Below are 22,635 nucleotides of genomic sequence, written 5' to 3' on the forward strand. Positions count from 1 at the left end.
TAGTAAGCCACTTAGTTAGTAGATGAACACTTAAAAAATAGTCAAATAGTGAAATGGCACCCCTGCTCTGTTTTCATTTTTTTTAAAAAAAGTTAGTGTCAGTGGACTTTGTTTCAGGCGAGGTGGGCCCAGATTTGCTACAAAATACAGCAGGAAACCCTGTACTCCATCCATCTATACATGTATCCAATAAGCTTTTCAAAGTGGCTACCCTGTGAAAGCTTGACAGACCTGTTTACTCTACTCGTGGCTCTCACACACTCTCACACAGTTGCATAGCAGCAGAACAAGGGCACGCAAGGAAGTGCTGTGCAGTGTGTCCCAACTGTGACAGCAACCGAGCAAACAGGAGCTCTGAATTGATTTGACGCGCACACACACACACAAAAATACAAATACCTACGGAGCTAGGGTAATCCAGTTCAAGAGAACACACAGCGCTACATTGACAGCAAACTGAGACCCAGCGTGACACCACCTTGCTAAAGTAAGGGGCCTCTCTCAAATTTACTTGGCCTTATGTGCCTGTGTGGAGAGTTTGCATAGCTAATATGCAGCAATACTGTGTATTAGATTTTTGCCCTGCATGCAAGAAAGAAATATACTAAATTATGTTTGGAAACACTGTGTAGTTCGCTAATAAATGATTTTTCAGTATTGCGCTCTGGTGAGGCTGGAGTCGGTGCACATGGATGCAGACATCAGCACGTCAGCTGAAATGCTCTTCAGCTTTGTGTCTATACTTACTGGTGGCAGACACCTAGTGTTACATTAAGGGAGACTGAGTTTTGATTCAACTTGTACTACTTTTGGTCCATGGTGGGTTAGGTTAAACAACATGAAATGTTTAAAACGCTTTCTACAGAGACCCCTACCAGTAGGTTACATTATTATTCATTTGTTATTGAAACGCAGGCATGATGATATAATGTTCTGCTTTGTCACCAAAAGACATTTACAAGTGTGAGTCATGGTTGTATTTTTTACTGTGCTTCGAGCTATAAATGGGCCTAATGACAGCCTCTGCCTTGTGAAAATCATCAAGTGCATAAAAAATATCTTACACCAGGAGAGCTTCTTGTCCTTAAAGTATTAAATATTAATTTATTTAATGCTGTATGCATGTCTAAAATCACTCCATTTGGAGAAAAAGTCATATTGCGGTTATTGTGGACAATATTGCGATTTGCAATTCAATTATGATGGAACAAATGGTACTATGAGTCTACTTGCTTAATTATCAAGGATAATGCACAAAATACTGACATTTTGAAAAGTGTTTTTCTCAACTTGAACAAAGTTAAATAATAAACAATATTAAAACAATAACTAGTAAAACAGAACTAGGGGAGCGTGTTGCTCTATGGAGGAGGCGGCTAGAAGCAGCAAACATTGGCGCACCGGCTCAGTGTACATATGTCTAATGCAGAGTCTCTATCCACAACCTGGAGGAGGAACTGTACATGAGTATTATGTTTAGTTAATAGTATACTGTTAGTATAACAATAATATATTAAGTACTACGTTCATTAGACTTTCATATAATAGTATACTTTTTTACCAAGTGTTGAGTATTAAAACCAGTTACAGCGGTTTTATTTCTGTGGGTTGTTTTTATTCATTAAATCCATGTGAAAACAAAAGGCTCTACATTGGTCTCTAATTTGTTAATGCTAAGTACTAACTTGTCTCGTGTATAATATTGTTCAACATTTAATGATTTGCTGTAGCACGTCAAACTTGTTTAATGTCCCGCCCCATCCGGGCTGTGATTGGTCGGTTTACAAAAAGTGACTGACAAGCGCTTCAGCTCTCTGAAAAGTTGAACATGTTGAACAACAAAAGGCACCGATACAGCTAACGTTAAATGTCCAGATAGCCAAACCTTCCGTATTTTCCTCCAGTTTTGCTGCTGACGATGTTTCTCTGTCACAGAGCGACCAGAGCACCGGCATTTCACCCGGTGCTCTGGTGGCAAGACTGACCTACCGTAACGGGGAGGGAGAGTTACTCGCACACTGCTCACAAATCATTTTTCTCATTGCACACGCTTATCTGTTTTTAGTGGCATATGTGAGAGCTCGGTGTGGGCGGAGATAATGAGCAGACTGCAGCGCACACAGAGAAGAGAGCGTCACACACACCTTTTCTGTTTTATTAAATCGCGCACTTTTTGCGGTTATTTAATCGCACAAGACACCATTGCGATTAGATTAATCGTGCAGCCCTACTTCTATATGTATATTGTCTGCTACGTAGCAGAAGGGAGTTACAATCTCAGTTTCACTCAGGATTTTGGCAACTTTTTAACTTGTGTCCTTTTGTCCAGGTTGTTCCACATGAGTCCTCCCAATGTTATTCACTGTTGAGATTTTCTTATAAGTAGCTAGTAAGTCCAGTTAGTAGCTGTTGTTCAGCTGTAATTGGTGCTGTAGAGAGTTACTATATTCAGGGGTTTTCCTGCATAGAGGATTTTTTGGCATCCCACAAAGATGTTTTAGCAAGCACCAAAGGAAAATCACCAGCGCCAAAATGGTAAGAATTGGGGTGGAGGAATAGCATATCAAATCCTCTCCGAATTTGTTTTAATAGCAATTCATCAAACAACTGTAGGTCAAGCAGAACACAAACTTCAATACGACGTCTTTGACTTCCAGAAGTCACCTCTCCTCCCATCCACTGCCGCTATATTTTACAAAGCTGGTGCTGCTGCGTTGGTTTGTCTGCACCTGAGCGCTCTGCTACGAAGCTATAGCGCAAATGGGAGCGATGACTTCCAGTGATTTCTCGCAAACTCAAAGCTGCTTGTGCTACATTTTACTCTTTGGCGTACCAGGACTTTTTTTTTGCGTACCAACCCTTCTCACAAGCTGCCGGTACTCTTTGCTGCCGTCTCCACATCAGGTTCTCTAGGCAGTATGTGCTGTTCCCAGTCTCACCTGCCTGCTAATCTCTGTCGGCAGAGACAGAGGAGGGAGAAGTTTAGGTGCCTTTAATGCGGCCGTGTGCAGAAAGTTGCTCATCGTCTAAGTCCCTTCGTGAACCGATCAACCTTCCGCCTGGTTGGAAAAGTTGACGTGCTACAGCAAACTTAAATGTTGAACTCGTTGTTCTGTATGCACATTTTATATAATTAAAAAGTCAGTACTTATCAGGGGCTAACCAACATGTAGAGCATTTTTCTTGCATGATAATTTAATGACTGAAACCAACCCACAAAAATGAAACTGCAGTTTTGTCCAACTGGAATTAATATATATAGCTTACCATAAGTATAATATATAGTAGCTTATAGTATGATCTGAACTCATAATACACTATCATTAGCCCTAATCCAACCTTAACCACAGTGGTGTAATATCAGAAAACAATTTTATTTGTGAAACAGTTGAATTGTTGAACCTCAACTAATAAACTATCTCTAGGCAGACTATCCAAAAATAAATGTAACCTGTAAATACATTATTCTACTAACATTATACGTTTTATTTAATGTCATCAATATTTGTTAACACGCTAATTTAGTTGTCACTCCTCCCCGGTTGTGGATATATTTTATCAATTGGTCAGAAATGACCAGAAAATGCATAGACTTGAGGTAACTCATCGCCTTTAGTGTACACGTACTGATCATGCTTACTATCGTGCAAAGTCAGCCCCCAAAGGCCCCTTCTGAGCCTGGAAAAACTCTGATATAGCAAGCAAAATGTGGTCATTAAAGAGAGAACTACTATGGTAGATCCAGTTTTTTACCATCTGCAGATATGCCACTGTATGGTAATATCAGGATTCTGCGCATTACATGCTCCCGTTTAAGGACTCTCCCTTTTTTTTCTTTGGGAAAGCCATCTTGGCATTAAAGAGGAGTATAAATAGAAGTTTAAACATATGAATTGCAGAGCCGGGAAAAAAGGAATCACCGCGAAGACGGAGGGAGCAAGAGAAAAGGAAGGAGGGATGAAAGAGATACAAACCAACATCGAGACAGAGGGCAGGATTCAGGGTGCGACAAATCTCCATGGCAACACAGCCATCACGACCTCAAGTCGGGAGGGGTATGTGTGTGTGTGTGTGTCCTCCCACCCACAAATTTCAGTATAATGCAGCAGCTTTTGTGTGTGGTTGTCATGTATCCGATAAAGTCCCTGTTTGTCCTGAGTTTGTTTGTTTGTTCCACATATAGCTTTGGTTGGCAAGTAGAAATGGAGGGCTTCTTTAAAGGAGACCTATTATGCTTTAGCACATTTTATGACTTATCTATACTGTTGGATGTTCATGTTAAACATGGCCAAATATTCAAAAATGAGGTTATGGTATTTAAAAGAATCCCTGTGAGTAAAATCCTCAGATTTCCTCCTGTTCTGAACACTCAGTTTTGAACTACTTTTTCTACCAAGGGCTCCGTTCTATGTAATAGGGAGCCAGAGGAGCTGATGTTCCATATATGGTCATGTGCTCTCATAGCTAGGCCCAGCAACAGCTCAGTCAGCCTGTTCTGCCCAGCAACAACAGCCTGGTAAAATGCTTAAGGTCTTGGCCAATCAAATGACAGTTGGGTTTGAGAGGTGGGGCCTCACATAGACAGGAGCGTTTGTAGCTTTTTTCACACAGAGGCTGAAATGAAGCCCTACATGAAGAGTCAGTGTAAGATAATATTTTTTTGAACTTTGAATCATGCAAAGATGCCATACAGGAGGAAAAGCAGTTTAATAGGTCTCCTTTAAATATTGGATTGCATTAAATTGATATAATATAAAAATAATCACGTATTTCTCTTTAAAAGTTTTATTTTGAGGCAAAAAAATCTCATCAGTATTTCTCATAGGGCCATCTGTGTTATACTGCCTCAGTTTAGCATGCTCGACACAGAAATAATGAAAATTACATTATAAATCTTGAATCGAATCACAAGTAGTGCATGAGTGGAACAGCAGTGCTGCTTTCAATGATGCTGGTGGAGAACACTTTTTATAAGGCAGAAAGTAAAGCTTCAAGGGGCATTGTGGAGTTTCCAGGGGACACTAGCGGTGCGGTTTTAAGATTAGATAGAAGCTAACGTGACTATGTCTGTGTTTCTCCAGCTTTGCTAATGCTCAGTTTGTTCTTACTCGACATCATCTGAACCTGACATCATCTCCCATCCGGTCTGATGGGATTCAGCACAAAAAATATTATAGTTGTTTTGTATCCTTACGTGGAACCTGTGTTTTGCCGTGAGCCGGTTGTTTAATGGTGTTAGTGGACTGCATGTCGTTAGCTGCCATGTTGTCGCTGTAGTATGAGAGAGGCTCTGGAGCGCATACACGGCTGAATCCGACCCAGAGTCCCCACATTAATAGGCGTGTGCTTCATTTCTAAGTGAGTTTTGAACCCATTCATTAATTTCATTGAAAAACTTACATATAATCCCTTTTCAGATGTGTTTTTATTTTATAAACCAGATACCACCTTTAAGTTTAAACCCGTTTGGACAGGATTAATTAATTAATAAGCAAAATTAATTGGGATAAGTGTAGTTAATGAATCATGCTCTAATTACAGCAGGTGGTTTGTTAGGTGGTTAACAACACATTCCCCAGCTGATTACATGTCAAATTAGTTGTTTGAAGGCACCCTGCAGGCCAGATAGTGAGCTTACAGCAGCGTGTCTTTTTTTTCTCCTTGGGATGTACATGCCTCCGATTAGGACTGCGTGTCATTGTAAGTGGCCAAAACCTTTTCAGTTCCACCATTATCCTCCACATACCATGCCGAGATCTGATTTAAATTCAGTAACAGCACAGTGTGAAAAAAGCACTTTAAAAGCATAGACTTTATAAAACATGGACTTTATCTCCTGGACGTCACACTTTTATGAAGAGGTGTTGTCAGTTGTCAGTGTGGGTCTTGGTCCATCTTGGTACTGCCTGACTCTGACTAATCCAAAAATGGGCAAAGAAGTGGAGCTGAGCCGGGCCCAATGAAGCCTGGTTTCTGGATCACATGGCGGCTAGCCACCTGAATGCACTCCCACCTGTCACAGAGCGGCCTTAATTAAGCCTAACTTTAAATCTTAATATAATTTAAATGGGTGAAGTATATAAAGATTGATCCCTGCACAGTTGTCATTAACATGGAAGTTAGCTAGAGACCAAAAGTTTTTTTGTATCATGCTGTAAACATGTTTATTTCTGCTGTAAAGTTGAGTATTTTAACATGGAGCTCTGTGGGGATTGATCCACCTTTGTAGCCGGCCTCAAGTGGCTGTTTGATAAACTGCTATTACTGCTGCTGTGTTGACGTTACCAAGCCTCCTGTAGAGAAATAACTATTATTATTCTCATGTTTTTTGTGATTAATCACTATCTTTATTTAGCACAGTGTTTTTAATAATTCTGACTGTATTGTTAACATTATTAGTTATGAATTAAAATAACTAGTGCACTGCCCAATGTGACGCCTCCCTGTGCTTTTGAAAGTGCAGTGCTTGTTCAAAATATGCATCTCACATTGGTTTCACCTACAGCATTAATAACACTGAAACAACACAACAATGGCGGACAAATTAAGCGCTTCCTTAGAACTGCATAAAAGTCTTACAACTCTGTTTCAACACATTCGTTTCTAACCTGCGTGATGACAAAAACACTGTTTCAACAATCCACTACGACATCGGAGTAGGGCTGTTCATCGATTAAATCGATTACTAAAATGCATCGACGCAAATCTTGACTTCGTTTAATTCAGGGGTTTTCAAAGTCTGCAGGCTTCTCCTGAGACAAAGCTTGGGAACCCCCCCCCCCCCCCCCCCCCCCCTTTTTCAATTTACTTGGTAAATTTCACTCAATTCTGGATGTCTGAGATCATGATTATATTATCTTATCCCATAGACACTCAATATTTGAGCCAAAATAGCCTAATATTGCTGTTTGACAACTTCTGACTACACCAAATAGTTTTAAAAAAGGTCTGTCCTAAGCCATTTATTAGTTTCTGATTCTAATGGGGGGAAACTGTTCCCCAAAACTTCTGTATCTCTGAACTCTCACACATGTAGACTATTCTGTATGATCTCCTTTTGATAACTAATGCAATAAGTAATGTAATATTGTTTAATTTCCACTCACTGAGCCTCCCCTGAAACTGTTTGGAGCCTCCCTAGGGAGGTCCACCTCACACTTTGAAAACCCCTGGTTTAATCCATATAACTATATGGCACACTGTTTTGTACGGACATTCATTACTGTCGCACATCGCTCTTACGCTGTGTGAACACGACGTGATTATGATGCCGCTGTTTGCAAAGTGGAGGAAGAATAGCAAGGGACGAAGAAGAAGAAACCGCCGCCAACCAAAAGTACTCCTTAAACTACGCCTCGATGAATCGTTAAAATAATCAATAGAAGCTTCCGGTACTAAAATCATCGTTACCTGCAGCCCTACATTGGAGCATATAAGCCCCATCCCTGTGAGTGTACCCCACTTTCGCTGTTGCAGAGTGGAGCTGCTCGTGCTGTACTGGAGTTTATTAAAAGTTTATTGATTCTGAACATGTCGCTTGTCCAAGTTGCACCAAATGCAACATCGCACTCGCTTGGGTCCACAGCAACTCACAGCCACGTGTGAGGTCGATTGGATGAAGGGTTTTTGACATAATTGAAATCTAAACACACACACTCACAGAGATTCCTGCTTTTATTAGGGAGATGATCTTGATTAACAAACATTGCACATAATGTAATATCAAATGGGGGAAACCGTCTCTGGCAGTGTGCAGGTGTTAAGACCTCTAGTTTAACCTCATAAATTGGTTTGAAGCTTGGTACTCTTAAATTGAATTACGTGGTCGCCCCAGGGTTGTCGGTTTTCAGCAATTACTTCACTTATCCGTCTGAAATGCATATGTGTAGTGCTTAGGTATATTCTTGCTGGCTGTCAAAACTGAAGTTGTCCCTGGACAGGAAGGGACAGAGTACCTCAATTGTAGTTAATGATTTCAAATCAGGGGGAACCATGTGATTACATTTAATTTTTAACACAAGGTTGTTATGTGGTGTATAAAAGCGATCTGCATAAACAACTTATAAAAGCTGCCAATGAGCCATCAGTTTGTTGGTTGATAAAATTAGCGAAGAAGTCATCATATTTTAATTGTGGATAATTGGAGTACAGTGTTTCCCCCATAATTGTTTTCAGCGGCCGTTTCAGAAAAGTTTATAAATTCATCGTTTTCCCAGCGTTTGTGGGAGACTTAAGTGCATGTATTTGGTGGGTGTTTGTGACTACACCCCCAAGAAAATCTTACTTTAAATTTTGCTTATTGAGACAAAAAGCAAACTTTAATTTGTGCAATTTAATGTATTCTTAACATGCTGCAACTGTCCCTGATCATATTGAAACCTACCCCAACAAAATCTGACTTTCTTCATTCAAATAAATATTGTGAATGATATGTCGTATGTATTAATCTTTAAATGGGATGGGTAATTAGCAGACAGATGTAAGTTTAATTTATTAAAATTTGCTTAGTCTAGTCCAAAAAGTTTCCGAGTAACTGAGAGAAATCCAAAAAGGTTGCAACTGTCCCCAGTCTCCCCCACTGTTGGGCTTTCCTGCTCAGCTTCCACAGGGGAAGGGGACATGTGCGCTAGCGCTAACCGCCTTCATATTTCAAGTAGTTGGGAAACAACAGACAGACAGTTAATAAAAGCTGCAGCATTTATTCAGTGACGCACAGTAACCTACACTCTACTGCTAATCTTTTCCTCTGCTCCACTCGCTCTCTTTCTCTCAACCGAACACTGTCTCCGCACGGCCCTATTCCTTAAAGGAGCTACATTTCCCCCTTTAACAGCACCTTTCAAGTAGATGTCCTTTGAAGAATGAGGAGACGGAGCTAGCCAAGCGTGTTATTGTGCTAGCACAGTGTGCGAGTGAAAATCATTAGCCCATTGATATTAATGATGGTGTGAAATTTTAGCAGCGGTTTCATAATTAATATAGGGGAAGCACTGGAGTAATAATGGGTCTGAGAAATTATACCCCATATTTCACAAATTAAAAGCACATACAAAAATGGTTTCTCATTTTGCTGTCTCTCACTAAAAACAACTCTGCTACACTAATAAGGCCCAACTGAGTAAACAATAAATGGGATTTTCTATTGTGACTGCAGAATGAGGTAAGGTGAGGCAGTCGCCTCAGTAGTAAAAAAAAAAAAAAAAACAAGCAGATTAAAAACCTGGAAGCCTGATCAGATTATAGTTGATAATTGATCAGGATGATCTGGCAAGGCAGTAAGTATGGAAGAAGAGAGCACTTTCTTTTTTACAATGTCCTAAAGGGTTTAAGTAAATGGAGTTTCTAAGTCCTTCTCTCCTATTTTACCCCTAATTTGCCCCTCACCTGTTAATGTTTGCCTATCTTGCGTTTGGGTAGAGCGGTACACTCTTGATGCGACACTCTTCAGGGTTATTTTCTGAACCGTACTGTGTAGAATTCCATCTGGTTGTATCTGAGTGGCTTCCTCCCGGAACTCCGATTAGTAAAGGTCAGTGATAATGAGGCTTGAGTCAAAACACAACCAGTACTGGCTTGGATTAACATTACTGAATTACTGCTTTGTGTGTGTTTGTGTTTTGGTCATGTGCACATGCTTGTGTTTGCAGGGTGGCAGCAAATGGCTCTCAGCTGCAAACATCTTGTCAGGGAGTTTTCGTGTGTGTGTGTGTGTTGGGAGGGTGTCTGAATTGTAGGGTTGGATATAAACACTATACTAATGGTTTCTCTCCACACAGTAGGCAAAGAACAACAAGGACTTACCCCGCAGAGGAACTCTTGTTCCAGGCAAATTGTGCTTCGCTTTATTGGCCGTTGAATGATGATTGTTGTAGAAACCAGCAGCAAATCAGGCCGGGAGATCAGAAATATCTGATCAGATAATGGAATTGTTTGTCATGATTTCAATCATCAAACTTCATGATTTCTTGCATTGTCATCAGCAAAAATGCATCATTTAATAGAAATAGGAAACGTGATTCTGTAAAAGTGGAGTTTTGGCCTAGAAACATAAGAGTAACATAAGCTAGCAGGAGATATGCCGGGTTGCTGCCCATCCATTATCCCTGTGTGGGCAGACTGCTCTGTCTTTAGTAGTCCCTGGTCGATTCTTTGTTGGCAAGCCGTTTGGAAAGCAATCGAAACATAAGGATTTAACAGAGAGAGAATTTGATTGGAGCAGAAGCTTTTCCTTTTAATATTCACAGTTTTATGTTGAATGTTAGCCTGCTGTTAGATCTGCACAAAACGTCATTTGAAAAATTCAAGTTGTATATTCTCTTATTCTCTCTTAAAATCTTAGGTAAGTGAATTCTTTGCTAAACTGTGTGTGCTTGCAATTGCAAGTCAGTATTCATGAGTCACAAGCAGCATCAGAGAGTAATGTGAGAACAAAACAGTGATGTCACTGATTGTCCTCCAACACATCTATAATTATAACTGAGGGGAGAGAGAGGTGTGTGTGTGTGTGTGTTGGGGAGGGGGGCTTTGCTTGGCCTGCAGCTGCCCAAAAATGAAGGAAGAATCAGAAGACAAAAATAGTCGGACATGAAAGAGGATAGGAGCGAAGGAAGACTAAAGAGTTGAGGGCTGTGGAAGAGGGACAGAAGTCAGAGGAAACACGCTTGAAATTTAGCTTGTCTTTTGTACAACGCTCCCAAAAAATGTCAGTAGACTCTTAATTAAAAGTTTAGCCGCGGGATGATCTATTAACGCACTAGTTAACCAAAGACGGAAAGTTTCTGTCTGCTGACCTTCATGTGAGTTGTTGTACATGTTCTACAGCTCTGGTTAGCTGGTTGTGTTTCTGTCTGAGAACCATTTACTTACTTCTGGTGCATACTAGAGGGTTTTTGTGGGATACCACAGACATAACAGACTAACCGACTTTAATTATTTTAATCATAAGACGATTCAGTGGCTTATACATTTATCAGCGCATTAAGTACACAACATACGCTTGGAGACATTCTCAGTCAGCTCGCTGTCAATAGCTATTATGGCAGTCCATCTCTGTTCCTTTTACACTACAGTATTTTGAATAGTAAATATGAGACATGTTTGACATTTATGATTCAAAATCAAGGAGACCACAGTGTAGTCGGCAACATTTAAGATTTCCAAAGTTCAATTGTTCTACATTAACCTCATAATCTCCTACATTTTCCCCTCTCAAAGAGCTACAACAGGATAAGACAGAAGTCCTGCTGCCTAAAAGTACTCATTTTAAAGTTCTGCTATTTTATTTTATAAATAGTCAAATGTCCAGTGGTGGAAACAGACTTATCTAGACTTAGCTAGAGGCTTCTTTGTGTCAGCTTCACTTTTGGTCAGACAATAAATTAAAAGCTTTTGAAAATGAGGATGCCTCACTACATGGCCAAGAAATGTCTTTCTCCAAAATTTAACAGGGGAAATCAGGTTTCCCTACTCACATACTGCGATTACCGAAGTTTTAAAGTTTCTCATTTACATGAAGTTTAAGAAATCAGGTTATTGCAAAAACACAGCTGTAACCTGCTTTTCATACATGTTCCATTTCTTATGCCAGTTTTCTAGCATTACTACTCTGCTCTTTCCAATAGCAGTAACAACTATACCTAAGCATCTGTCAGGCTTGCTTAAGGTTACATACATTTTTAAAAGTACAATAACCTATTTTGCTTGATCTGTGTATAAATATAAAGGAAACTTAAACTTAAACTTTGTTGCTTGTATATCTCCCTCACAAGCGAGATCCGTGCAGAGCTGAAGAAGTGACAGAGGGAGATCACGTTAGACCTCTGTGAGCACAGCTGATCTAGAAATGTGCTTTATACGGTCAGATTGGGTCTCATTGTCTCGAATAGTGTCCCCAATGACATAATGTCTCCCTCTCCCACAAGATCCTAAAAAAAATAATAATTTGCATCCCCCTCACACAATGCCACGTAAGGCCCTTCTTCTGTCCTCTGGGTTTAATGTAACTGTCATTTGTTTTTAATCCCAGTTCCCCCTCTTGTGCTAAAGCTTAATCTGGCCTATTAAACTTTATTCAGGTCTGCACTGTCAGCATGAGGATATGGCGGGGGAGACGGGGGACGCAGACATTAGATCATACCATCTGGAGCAAGAAATACACAAACACAATGAAGTAATCATGGTTGGCCTTGTTTCCCATAGCCCAATATATGGTAACGGAGGGAGGAAGATGTTGATAAAAATGCGGTCTGTGGGTAATTTGCAACACAGAGCGAGCCTCTAATTTGTTCAAACTAAAGAGCGCTAATTAGCTGAATAAAATGACTAGTCGGTGTTGGAGGGAGAGAAAAAGAGAAAGAGATGATTTGTGCGTACCTCTTCACTCCGCACCAGCAGTGTGAATTTCACTGGACCGTCTCACTCATTGGTGTCAAATCTCCGCGAGGTGTGTGTGATTTTATGCCGCCGTGTATACCCACGTGCACGTCAGTGTGCCCCGTACCAGGGTGTATTCTTGTATCTGTGTGTGTGTGTGTGTGTGTGTGTGTTTGTGTCACACAGCCCATGTGTGTTTGCGTCTCGTCACCCTGGAGCCAGTCGTCCTCTCCTCTGACCCTGATCCCTGTCACCTGTCCGCTCAGATCACACACACACACACACACACACACACACACACACACACACACACACAATTGCTGTGACCCTTTCCTGGAGTTGAAACACAATCTCAGTTGCCAACCATGCAAAACTTGCCAGCACAGCAAGGTTTTGTTTTCTTTTTGTGGGTGTATGTATGATTCATCTGTCTGCTGTAAGATGAACTGAAGCAATTTTACTCCACACTTCCATATAAAGACAAATTAACTCTAACACGGTACGTAAAGAATCCTGAATACAACTCCGCAGGAAAAGCCTGTAACGCCAAAGATGGCGGGTATCCCCCCCCCCCTCCTGTTAAAGCACCAGTCGTCTGCTTTTAACAGCAGAGCCGGGAAACACATTAGACCAATCGGGTGGCTCCAATAGTGTAAGGGCGTGGTTGTAGTGATGCATGCGTAGTAGACGTTTAACTGGTGGAGAAAAATGCTTTTTATGCCTTACTTTAGGGCAAAGTCATCAAATGTTTTCAATGTTTTTTTTATCAGATTTTACTGCTGATTCTATACATACTGTCCAGGTGACAAGTGCAGTTACCGCTCTGTCCCTATTAATTTTAATAAAGCCTTCGTCTTATTAGTCCGAAATAACTGCCCGCAGGTTAACACCTGCCTGCAGGTTAACACCTGCGGGCAGTTATTTCGGAAGATGGCAGCCGAGTGGCAGGACTTGCCTATTAGGTCTTTGGTTCAATTAGAGTCACAGATAGAAGCATGGGTAAAATATTATTTTAAATCTTGATTTCGTCTGAAGCCCAATATGATTATACTACGTATCTGTGTAGCTTTGACTGGCTACAGTGTACAACAGTGAAAATAGGTCAAGCAAGACTAAGATCACTGTCCTTGCTTCATTTATTTGTAATCAAAGCTTTTGCTCCCAGTTATTCACAGCTTTCTATGTATTAACCAATGGACTTGTGTTTTTTTTACCCCCAAATTGTGATTATGGCTGTCAAATTAGAGTGCAGCTTCCAATAACAGCTTTAGATAGGGTTTGAAAATCTTTGTTTATTTGTAAAGTTTGAGTGATGAAAGACACTTTTCTTTAACAAAGTCCAGCCCGCTTTATAACTGTTACTTACCCGCTGCAGAAGCTTGGGAGGCCCTGATCAATATTGGCTGTCCGTTCAAAGTCTCTATCTTAATCTTTCCACCAGATTATAATGCACATCTTGTTACATCTATTAGATGTGTGGAAGTGCAGCAGTAGCTCTATACCACTTCTCTCCTGACTATTTCTAATCCATATTAAAAACTAAAGGATTTCGGGCAAGTATAATCTGGTATATACTGCCAGTAGATTTGGACACTTAAGTCAATTTAAATTTGATAGTTTTTTAAATTGAAAACTGTGTGCAATGGCGAGTTATACTTTTTTTGGGTAATGTGCATTTTAAACCTACATACATTTGTATGTGGAGTGTTTTCAATGAAGTTCCTTTTCCACTATTTGTAATGTATTAAATATATTTGGTTTAATTTACTTCATAGTTAGCAGATGAATTTCCACATAGTTTGATGTTAAAACAAGAATTTGAATGAGATTGTGTTACTTTAAAAGCATTGTCTCTCTTGTTGACAAGGTGTGTGAGAGATACCGAACCTCTGTTTCTTTTGATTCCTCTTAAGGGACACTAAAGATGAATTGAACATGAAATCAAAGGCTTTGTTAGAAACATATCTGTCCTTATAAGCTTCTCCCTTCAAGTCATCATGTTCACTTATGCTTACTATGCCGTCTCTCTTCTCAGGAGTCCAAGTCATCTGGCCGCTCCAGCATGCCGCGATGTCGGAATTCCTTCTCCACGACCACATCAGATGACCAGCCACATATTGGTAACTATCGGTTGCTAAAAACCATCGGCAAAGGCAACTTCGCCAAGGTCAAACTGGCACGACACGTCCTCACCGGAAAAGAGGTAGGCATGCTTACGTACACACGCTAGATTGGACTAAAAGCTTTAATCTGTCCTTTGGTTTCTCTTACAGAGCTGCCCTGACTTTCTGAACTTCATTTTATGTATTTTTTTAGCCACTTGAGTCACATTCTGGAGTAAATCTTTACTATTGACTCTTTATTTAACTAGAAACTGTTTGCTCAGTGTTTCAGTAAAAAACACCAGCAAAACCAAGAAGGCCTATTTAAGAGGAAGAAATATAGAAACATGTTTTTGTTTAGCAAAGTAAGTAAATCTATCACCAAACTGCTTTGACTCTCCCACTTAAAACCAAGGGAAATTACCATGAGAAGTAGTTTGCAGGTGAGGAAACCTGACCACTTTTGTTTACCAAAGACCGCATTTTTTTAGCCAGAGACCAAATCACCAAAAAGTATTCTGATTACAAAAGAAGCCTTAGTTTTTTTGTTTTTTTTTTAACTAGCCAAGATGGTAAAAAGTAGCGTATCAATGTTTAGCTGATGTCTAAACGTTAATCTTCCCTCCTGGTTGCTGAAGATAGGGGAGGGTTCACTCTGTGCTACAGATCGGTCTGGTCTGATCCTGGGCTCGCATGGCTTTGGAGACTGTACATCTGCTACAGGAGATTAGATCACCATTGTCAGCTTGAACAGAGAAGCCTAAATGTCTCGGGCTTACTGTGAATTCCAGATGTGATGTAACGTGGTGGTCTGCCCCTTTAAGGGAAAAGCTGCGTCTGCAGTGAGCCCATGCTGGGCTCTGTCTGAGGCCCAGTCAAGCCACCGCTTGGTCTGTGCGAGAGGGAGCCAGAGAGGGGTGGGCGGGCTCTGTCAATGTGTGACAGCCCTGTGCCTGACACCCTGATAACACTCCATGTGACTCGCTGGCACACACACACACACAAAGAAAACAAGGGAGAGTCAGAGGGCATGAAAGACACAGACTGACAAGCACAACCAGAAAGAGGAGAGGAAGAAAGGAGTTAGTTGATGGTCAAAGACAAAGAGAGAGAAAAGGGGAGAGAGAAGTAGATTTCCCTTTTCTGTTTCCTTGTTAGAGATAATTCTGTCTCTTTTTTCTTCTTTTTTGTTCTGTTTCATACCTTTTTTTTCATACATCTCTCACTTTGAATCTCTCCCATCTGTCTGTTTTTCCATTTTTATTTTTCTCTTCTCCTTATTTGTCTCTTTCCCTTGCTGTGATTTATCTCTCTCTCTGCCTCCCTTGTCGGTCTCCACTGTGGGATTATGAACTACAGACCTCATTACTGCATGGGTATAAACCATGCTTCAGCTCTGTGTGTGTGTCCCTGTCTGTGTACTGCCCTATTATGCAACTGTCACCTGCTGTGATTGTGTGTTTATCACTTAATGCTGTGAGATTGTATTGTTCTGTGTGTGTGTGTGCGTGTGCGCGTGCGCTGTGGTAACAGGCTCTAGCAGTTCAGGTTTGTGTGAGTGAGATGCATCAAAGCCACTGCAGCAAGTGTAATTAATGAATAAAAGTGAAATAATAAATGATCACGTTCTTGTTTTGTTCCTAGGTGGCTGTAAAGATCATTGATAAGACACAGCTCAACTCCTCCAGTTTGCAGAAGGTGGGTCTCGCTTTCCTCCTTCACACACAAATACAGGCACAAAATTCAAACCTCAGTCCTTATCTTATTTCTCGGAAGTCATTTTCAAGTCACTCTTCTTGCCCCACGTGCCGTTCTCTCTTTAGCTCCCCCCCCCCCCCCCCCCCCCCCCCCCCCCCCCCCCCCTCTCTCTGTCAGTCTTTCTGAAGTGGTCTAGTTTTCAGAGAGAGTTTTAATTACAGGAAACAAGCTGCAATTACTTCTTTTGATCGTGGCAGGGTGGGGTCTGTCCACTTACACGCACACTCTCTAACCGTGTGTCCTTACACACACACACACACACACACACACACACACCAGACACTCATGCATCTGCAGACATAAGGCATAGGATACACACTGGTGTGCAAATGTAGACACACAAAGCACATGGCAAGAAAATGTTAAGACATGGTGAAGACACTGACAGGGCCAATTTAGAAATCTAGCGATAAATGCTAACACTCACACACCCTGTAGACGCCTGCAAATCCATGTGCACCAGGACCAGAATTGGCAGGGAAGTCATGATATTATACTTTACTAGGTCTTAAAAGATTTAGTTGAAATGCCTCCGTACAGGCAATGGCCACGGTCGGAGGCATTATGTTCTCAGGTTGTCCGTCTGTCCCCTTCTTGTGAACGCGATATCTCAGGAATGCCTTGAGGGAATTTCCTCATATTTGGCACAAACGTCCACTTGGACTTGAGGATGAACTGATTAAAATTTGGTGGTCAAAGGTCAGGGTCACTGTCATCTCAAAATGACCTTGATTAAAACGTTTCTGACCATAACCCAAGAATTGATGTGGTAATTATGACAAAATTTCACACAGATGTTTAATGTGATACAACAATGTGATGTCATTTTCTACCCAAAAGGTCAAACATCACTGTTTTGACTCAAAGGTCATTGTGACCTCCAAATAGTTTTTCAGCCATAATTTAAGAATGAATTAGGCGATGCCAGATTTCACACACGACAGGGACGACACAGTGAGTAAACAATAACTAGCACTGTAATGGTAATTCTAGTTTTTTCATTGTCAACAAACCCGATGTAAAGACCAAAACCAACAATGCATTAGTCCATCTAAATACTTAATGTATTTCATACCATGTTGGTGGCACGCAGTCCAAGCCTATTCATTTCTACTGAAGATCTAAACCTTAAAAAAAATGGGTGAAATTGTTAAAAAGCCCGTGCACTATAGTTTTTTTAATCAAATGTTACTAAAATATGTGTAGTGTATTTGTTGGGCCATTTTCAGCCACAGATCTTCCCATGTTTATGGTAACAAAGGAACTCATCACGCAGAGTGCAGCAGATTGATGTGTTTTTAATCATTTTTGGACGCAAAGGACCTATTTCAAAATTAGTTTTTGACTTGTCATGGGATTTCTTTTTGACGCTAAGAAAAACTAAGAATATCGGCAGTCCAATCTTGTAGGCCAGATATGTGGTTGTACGTTACAGAGTTTCTGCGTAGCTGCGCAGCCTGAGCACATAGCCGGTTTGGCTACACCTCAAAGCATAAATCCAGCTTTAAGGTTTTGATTTAACATACATACATAGTGAAAAACGTCCCTTCATACCTTTACCACAGAAAGAGGACGGATATCTTTTGCAAGACTTAGGATGAATTAAGACTTTGTATGCAGTACTTTGACATATCATGTAAGAGTTTACAAACAGCTGAAGACATTGTTTATTTAACTCTGAAATCCTGAATGCCAGACTGGATTTTAACCAGTATTTCTTGAAACTCTGGTATGTCATCACTGAGCACATTTGTTTTTGTTTTCTTTCTTGTAACTTGACCCCCATGCTCATAAACAGGAAGTGAATATTTGTGTTTTCAGTGTCCTTTCACACACTACAAATATTTATTCTGGAGCCTTTGCAATGGCACAAGAAATTACAGTTCTTACGGGCTCATCCATGCAAAATCAGTTGATATTAAATTGCACAAGAACCTGTTTCTACAGGTTCTTGTGCAAATTAATATCAATAAATAAATAAATGTAACTCAACACAAAAATACACATTGACACTGACAGCAGCACCAACCTAAATGCCAGCGTATTTGACCCAGCACTCTGTGTGGCTTGTTTCCCGTAGCTCTTCCGAGAAGTGAGGATCATGAAGATGTTGAATCACCCCAACATAGGTGAGTCACACTGAAACAGGAGTTTCCGCTCTGTTGTCACTCACTGAGAACAAGATTTAATTGCTGTTTCAAGGTCATGTATTCAAGCCATATCATAATAATAATTTCTCGCTCTAATCTCCTTATTTTTGCTTTCACTCTTGCTGCCCTGGCCATTTCTTTTTGAACACACCACTATTTCCACTTGCCTTTCCTACCCCCTCCAATCCGCTGTCTTTGCCTTTCTCTCTCCACCTCCAGTCAAGCTCTTTGAGGTGATAGAGACAGAGAAGACTTTGTACCTGGTAATGGAGTACGCTAGTGGAGGTAAGTGCGTGTCACTGTGAAATCATTCCCCCTGAGGCTTGGCACTCTGTATGTTAGACTCAAATGGTTTCCAAATAAAAATTCTACTGCCCCTCTTTTTGTGCAGACTCTTTTGTAAGTAGTTTGTCCAAACTGTTATGAGAAATATCCTGTTTTTGTTTGATTTGTTTAGGTTTTTTGTTTAGTTACCAGATGTATTGCCATTTGCATTGACAATTACTGACATTTTACATTTTAAAAATAGCCTGTATTTAAGATTTTGGGTAAGTCCTTATTGTAATTGCACCTTTAGCTCATTGTCCAAACTGTTTTTAAACAGCAGTACTTGGTTCATTGTCCCATTGACCCAACTCTCTTGCTTTAAGGAGACACATATCCGGTTCCAACACGAAATCTGTTCTTCTCCTCTTTCTCTTGTCTCCCAGGAGAGGTCTTCGATTACTTGGTTGCCCATGGCAGGATGAAGGAGAAAGAAGCCCGTGCCAAATTCAGACAGGTGTGTGTGTGTGTGTGTGTGTGTGTGTGTGTGTGTGTTAGAGAGAATGCATATTTATGTGTGTAGTTTTATGTATTTGTGTAAATGCTTCTGCTGTTTAAAGGCATGTTGGACCGAGATTAAAAGTATGTTGCCCCTGTGCAGTTCTATAACTTTGGGATCATGTGTTGAATAACAATAGGTGGAGTGGGAGCAGAAGCAACAATTTTGAAGGACATATATATATATATTGATTTTAGATTAAAAAGTAGTAAAAGTAATATTTGTCTAATTTATCAATTTATCAATAAATACTTAATTTATTTGGGGGTTGTGCTGTGAAAATAGCCTATGTCAATTGTTTAAAGAGGTGGTATTATGCTCTTTGTTGGGAGTTGCACATGCGCAGTTCCAAGTTAAGGACTACTAGCCAATCCGAAGCAAAGAAGGGCGGGTCAGCGAGAAGCCCGTAAATGTAAATGCTCCGTACTTGTATAGCGCCTTTCTAGTCTTTTCGACCACTCAAAGCGCTTTTACACTACATCTGCATTCACCAGTCATACACTGAGCCTAAGTGCTCAAACGGAAACTAACATTCACACACATTCATACACTGGCGGAACAGCCGCCAGGGGCAAATCGGGGTTCAGTATCTTGCCCAAGGACACTTCGACACGCAATCAGGGGGAGCCAGGGATCGAACCGCCGACCTTCTGCCGACCTTCCGATTAACGGTCAACCCGCTCTACCTCCTGAGCCACAGCCGCCCCAAACAAACAAACAAAACAAAACAAACCGTAAACAGCTTTGTTTCAGCTGTATATGTTGCCGACCACAGTGTCGACACAGGGATGAAAGGGAAACAGCTGGACTACAAACAAGCTGTTTTCAGGCAGTTTTTCAGAGCTTCAGAGCAGAGTTTTCTGTGGGAGATGGAAACTCCCTTTAGGCTGGACTTTGGGCTTGTTCACTTTGCAAACCTATTACAGGCACAAAAAAGGTATATAACTCAATAAAGGAGAGGGAAAAAGCCAAAAACCATAATACCACCTCTTTAAATAAAGCTTAAATGGAAAAAACAATGTGCATTCTGTATATTAATGTTTTTATTGATTGAACCCCTAGTACTTGATCATGATCACTAATGATGGAATCCCAATGAAGAGCTCAGCTCAGTGTCGTCAATGACCATTTCAACCTGTCCATCTTCACTCACTTTAACTCACTTTTTCACTCTCCAGATTGTGTCAGCGGTGCAGTATTGCCATCAGAAGTGTATAGTACACAGAGACCTCAAGGTGAGAACACACACATTATTGAATTACAGAGTGTCAAAGCACAAGCAAGCATTCTCTCACTCTCTCTCGCTCTCGCTCTCTCTCTCGCTCTCGCACTCTCTCTCGCACTCTCTCTCCCACTCTCTCTCGCTCTCTCTCTCGCTCTCTCTCTCGCTCTCTCTCTCGCGCTCTCTCTCTCTCGCTCTCTCTCGCGCTCGCTCTCTCTCGCGCTCGCTCTCTCTCGCGCTCGCTCTCTCTCGCGCTCTCTCTCTCTCGCGCTCTCTCTCTCTCGCGCTCTCTCTCTCTCGCGCTCTCTCTCTCTCGCGCTCTCTCTCTCTCGCTCTCTCTCTCGCTCTCTCGCTCTCTCTCTCGCTCTCTCGCTCTCTCTCTCGCTCTCTCTCTGTCGCTCTCTCTCTGTCTCTGTCCACATTAATCTTCACAGCATTTTAATTTCTGAAATGAAATCCCATCCCCATGAACAGGCGACCCAGAGGTTAATCAAAAAAATATAAAGTCCCTCTTCGAGTGCTGGGGGCTAACCCCACCCCCCCCACACACACGTGTGTTCTCCTACTGCGTATGTATTGTGTATCCCCATATCATTAGTTTTTCTGCCTTTCTTTGATTCTTCCAGGTCATTTTGGTTCATTGTATTATGCAAAGTTGTAAATCCTCTTATTGTGCCAGCAGACAGACCTGTAGACAAGACATTATCATGATTACTGAGACGGTTACCATACAAGAACGCCTCCTGTCAAAGTTGTTTTTCCCAGTCATGGCTATTTTTGGCTTTATTAATAAACATTTTCAATGCTTTGACCACTGTCTTGAAATTTTCTACACTTTTTTCGTAATGATGGATGACATTTATAAAAAAAAAGGCAACATGGGATATTTCTTGAGTGTTTTCATGATTATGATGCACATTATCCTAATCACTTCTGATCTGTGGGTTGTAATGTGAAATCCAGCACACGCTTAACTCTAGTTGGTCCTACGCTGCAAGAACATATTTTGATGAGTCTGCATTTCACAATGTGTCCGAAACCACTCTGTGTCCCAGAAAGAAGAAAAAAAGAGAAGCCGATGTTCATTTATTACTTAGGTCAGAGTCTAGATATGGTGTCAGTGTTGTAGTTAATGTGTGTTCACACACACACAGAAGCGGTGAAGTATTCAGAGCAAGTGAAAAGGAGAGCGCACCTGTTGCTAGGCAACCCCAGCCTCCTTCTTCCCTGGCTTAACACACACGCACAGAGGAATAAACTGTGGCACTTCACTTTGCCCATTGTGTGCTTCTTGGAGGCCATCACTATGGAACCCCTCTCTCTCCCCCAGCAGAGGTTTTCCCAGAGAAACGTGTTTCAGACTGTATGTGAAATATTTCATCTTCATATCCTCACTTGTGTCAGAGAATATCTTTGTTACTGGATGACCGGGTGACCTATTTGTTACTCAAACTTTTCAGCTGTGCAAACTAGCTGTATACTTTGTGTAGCTTTGACCTTCCTGTTGAGGGAGGGAAGCAGAAAAAGAGGTTCCATATGTGGAAAAATAAAATATTGCATAACCAGTATCACACAAAGCAAATCTTAAGTCCTTGAAAAAGAATAGAACATGGAATATATTTGCACCAATGGCCTCGACTGCACTTGATTGTTTATTTTGTCTTCAGGTTAATGGTGGAGTGGAGTGGGGGTGGGGGTGGAGTAGTGGATAAGACACATGCCTTTGGTGTGAGAGACCCAGGTTCAATTTCCACTGCCAATGTATCCCTGAGCAAGACACTTAACCCCTAGTTGCTCCAGAGGCGTGCAACCTCTGACGCAAGTCGCTTTTAATAAAAGCGTCAGCTAAAATGAGTAAATGTAAAATGTACTTGTGTTTTATTTTATTTATTTATTTATTTTTTTCTTGTTTCCCTTCTGCGCTCTTCATCATAATTGTGTTTTTCTTTCTCTCCCACACCTTGTCTGCAGGCGGAGAACCTGCTCTTGGACGCAGACATGAACATCAAGATAGCAGACTTTGGCTTCAGTAATGAGTTCACTCTGGGGAACAAGCTGGACACGTTCTGCGGCTCCCCGCCCTACGCTGCCCCGGAGCTCTTCCAGGGCAAGAAGTACGACGGCCCTGAGGTGGACGTCTGGAGCCTGGGGGTGATCCTCTACACACTGGTCAGCGGCTCGCTGCCTTTCGATGGACAGAACCTCAAG

General features: G+C 41.2%; 1 protein-coding gene across 5 annotated transcripts in view; it reads left to right on the forward strand.

Annotated features, from left to right (window-relative positions):
• mark2b (MAP/microtubule affinity-regulating kinase 2b) overlaps window positions 1-22,635 on the forward strand; it is a 55,834-nt gene that overhangs the window by 7,493 nt on the left and 25,706 nt on the right. For all 5 annotated transcript variants that reach the window (XM_046063943.1, XM_046063944.1, XM_046063945.1 and 2 more), the window contains exons 2-9: window positions 3,900-4,055; window positions 14,408-14,575; window positions 16,119-16,172; window positions 18,313-18,361; window positions 18,602-18,667; window positions 19,093-19,163; window positions 20,384-20,440; window positions 22,399-22,635. In XM_046063943.1, coding sequence (XP_045919899.1) covers window positions 3,900-4,055; window positions 14,408-14,575; window positions 16,119-16,172; window positions 18,313-18,361; window positions 18,602-18,667; window positions 19,093-19,163; window positions 20,384-20,440; window positions 22,399-22,635 — 858 coding nt within the window. The remainder of the gene's footprint in view (window positions 1-3,899; window positions 4,056-14,407; window positions 14,576-16,118; window positions 16,173-18,312; window positions 18,362-18,601; window positions 18,668-19,092; window positions 19,164-20,383; window positions 20,441-22,398) is intronic.

Source organism: Micropterus dolomieu, linkage group LG12, assembly GCF_021292245.1.
Source record: "Micropterus dolomieu isolate WLL.071019.BEF.003 ecotype Adirondacks linkage group LG12, ASM2129224v1, whole genome shotgun sequence".
In the NCBI taxonomy this organism is placed as follows: domain Eukaryota; kingdom Metazoa; phylum Chordata; class Actinopteri; order Centrarchiformes; family Centrarchidae; genus Micropterus; species Micropterus dolomieu.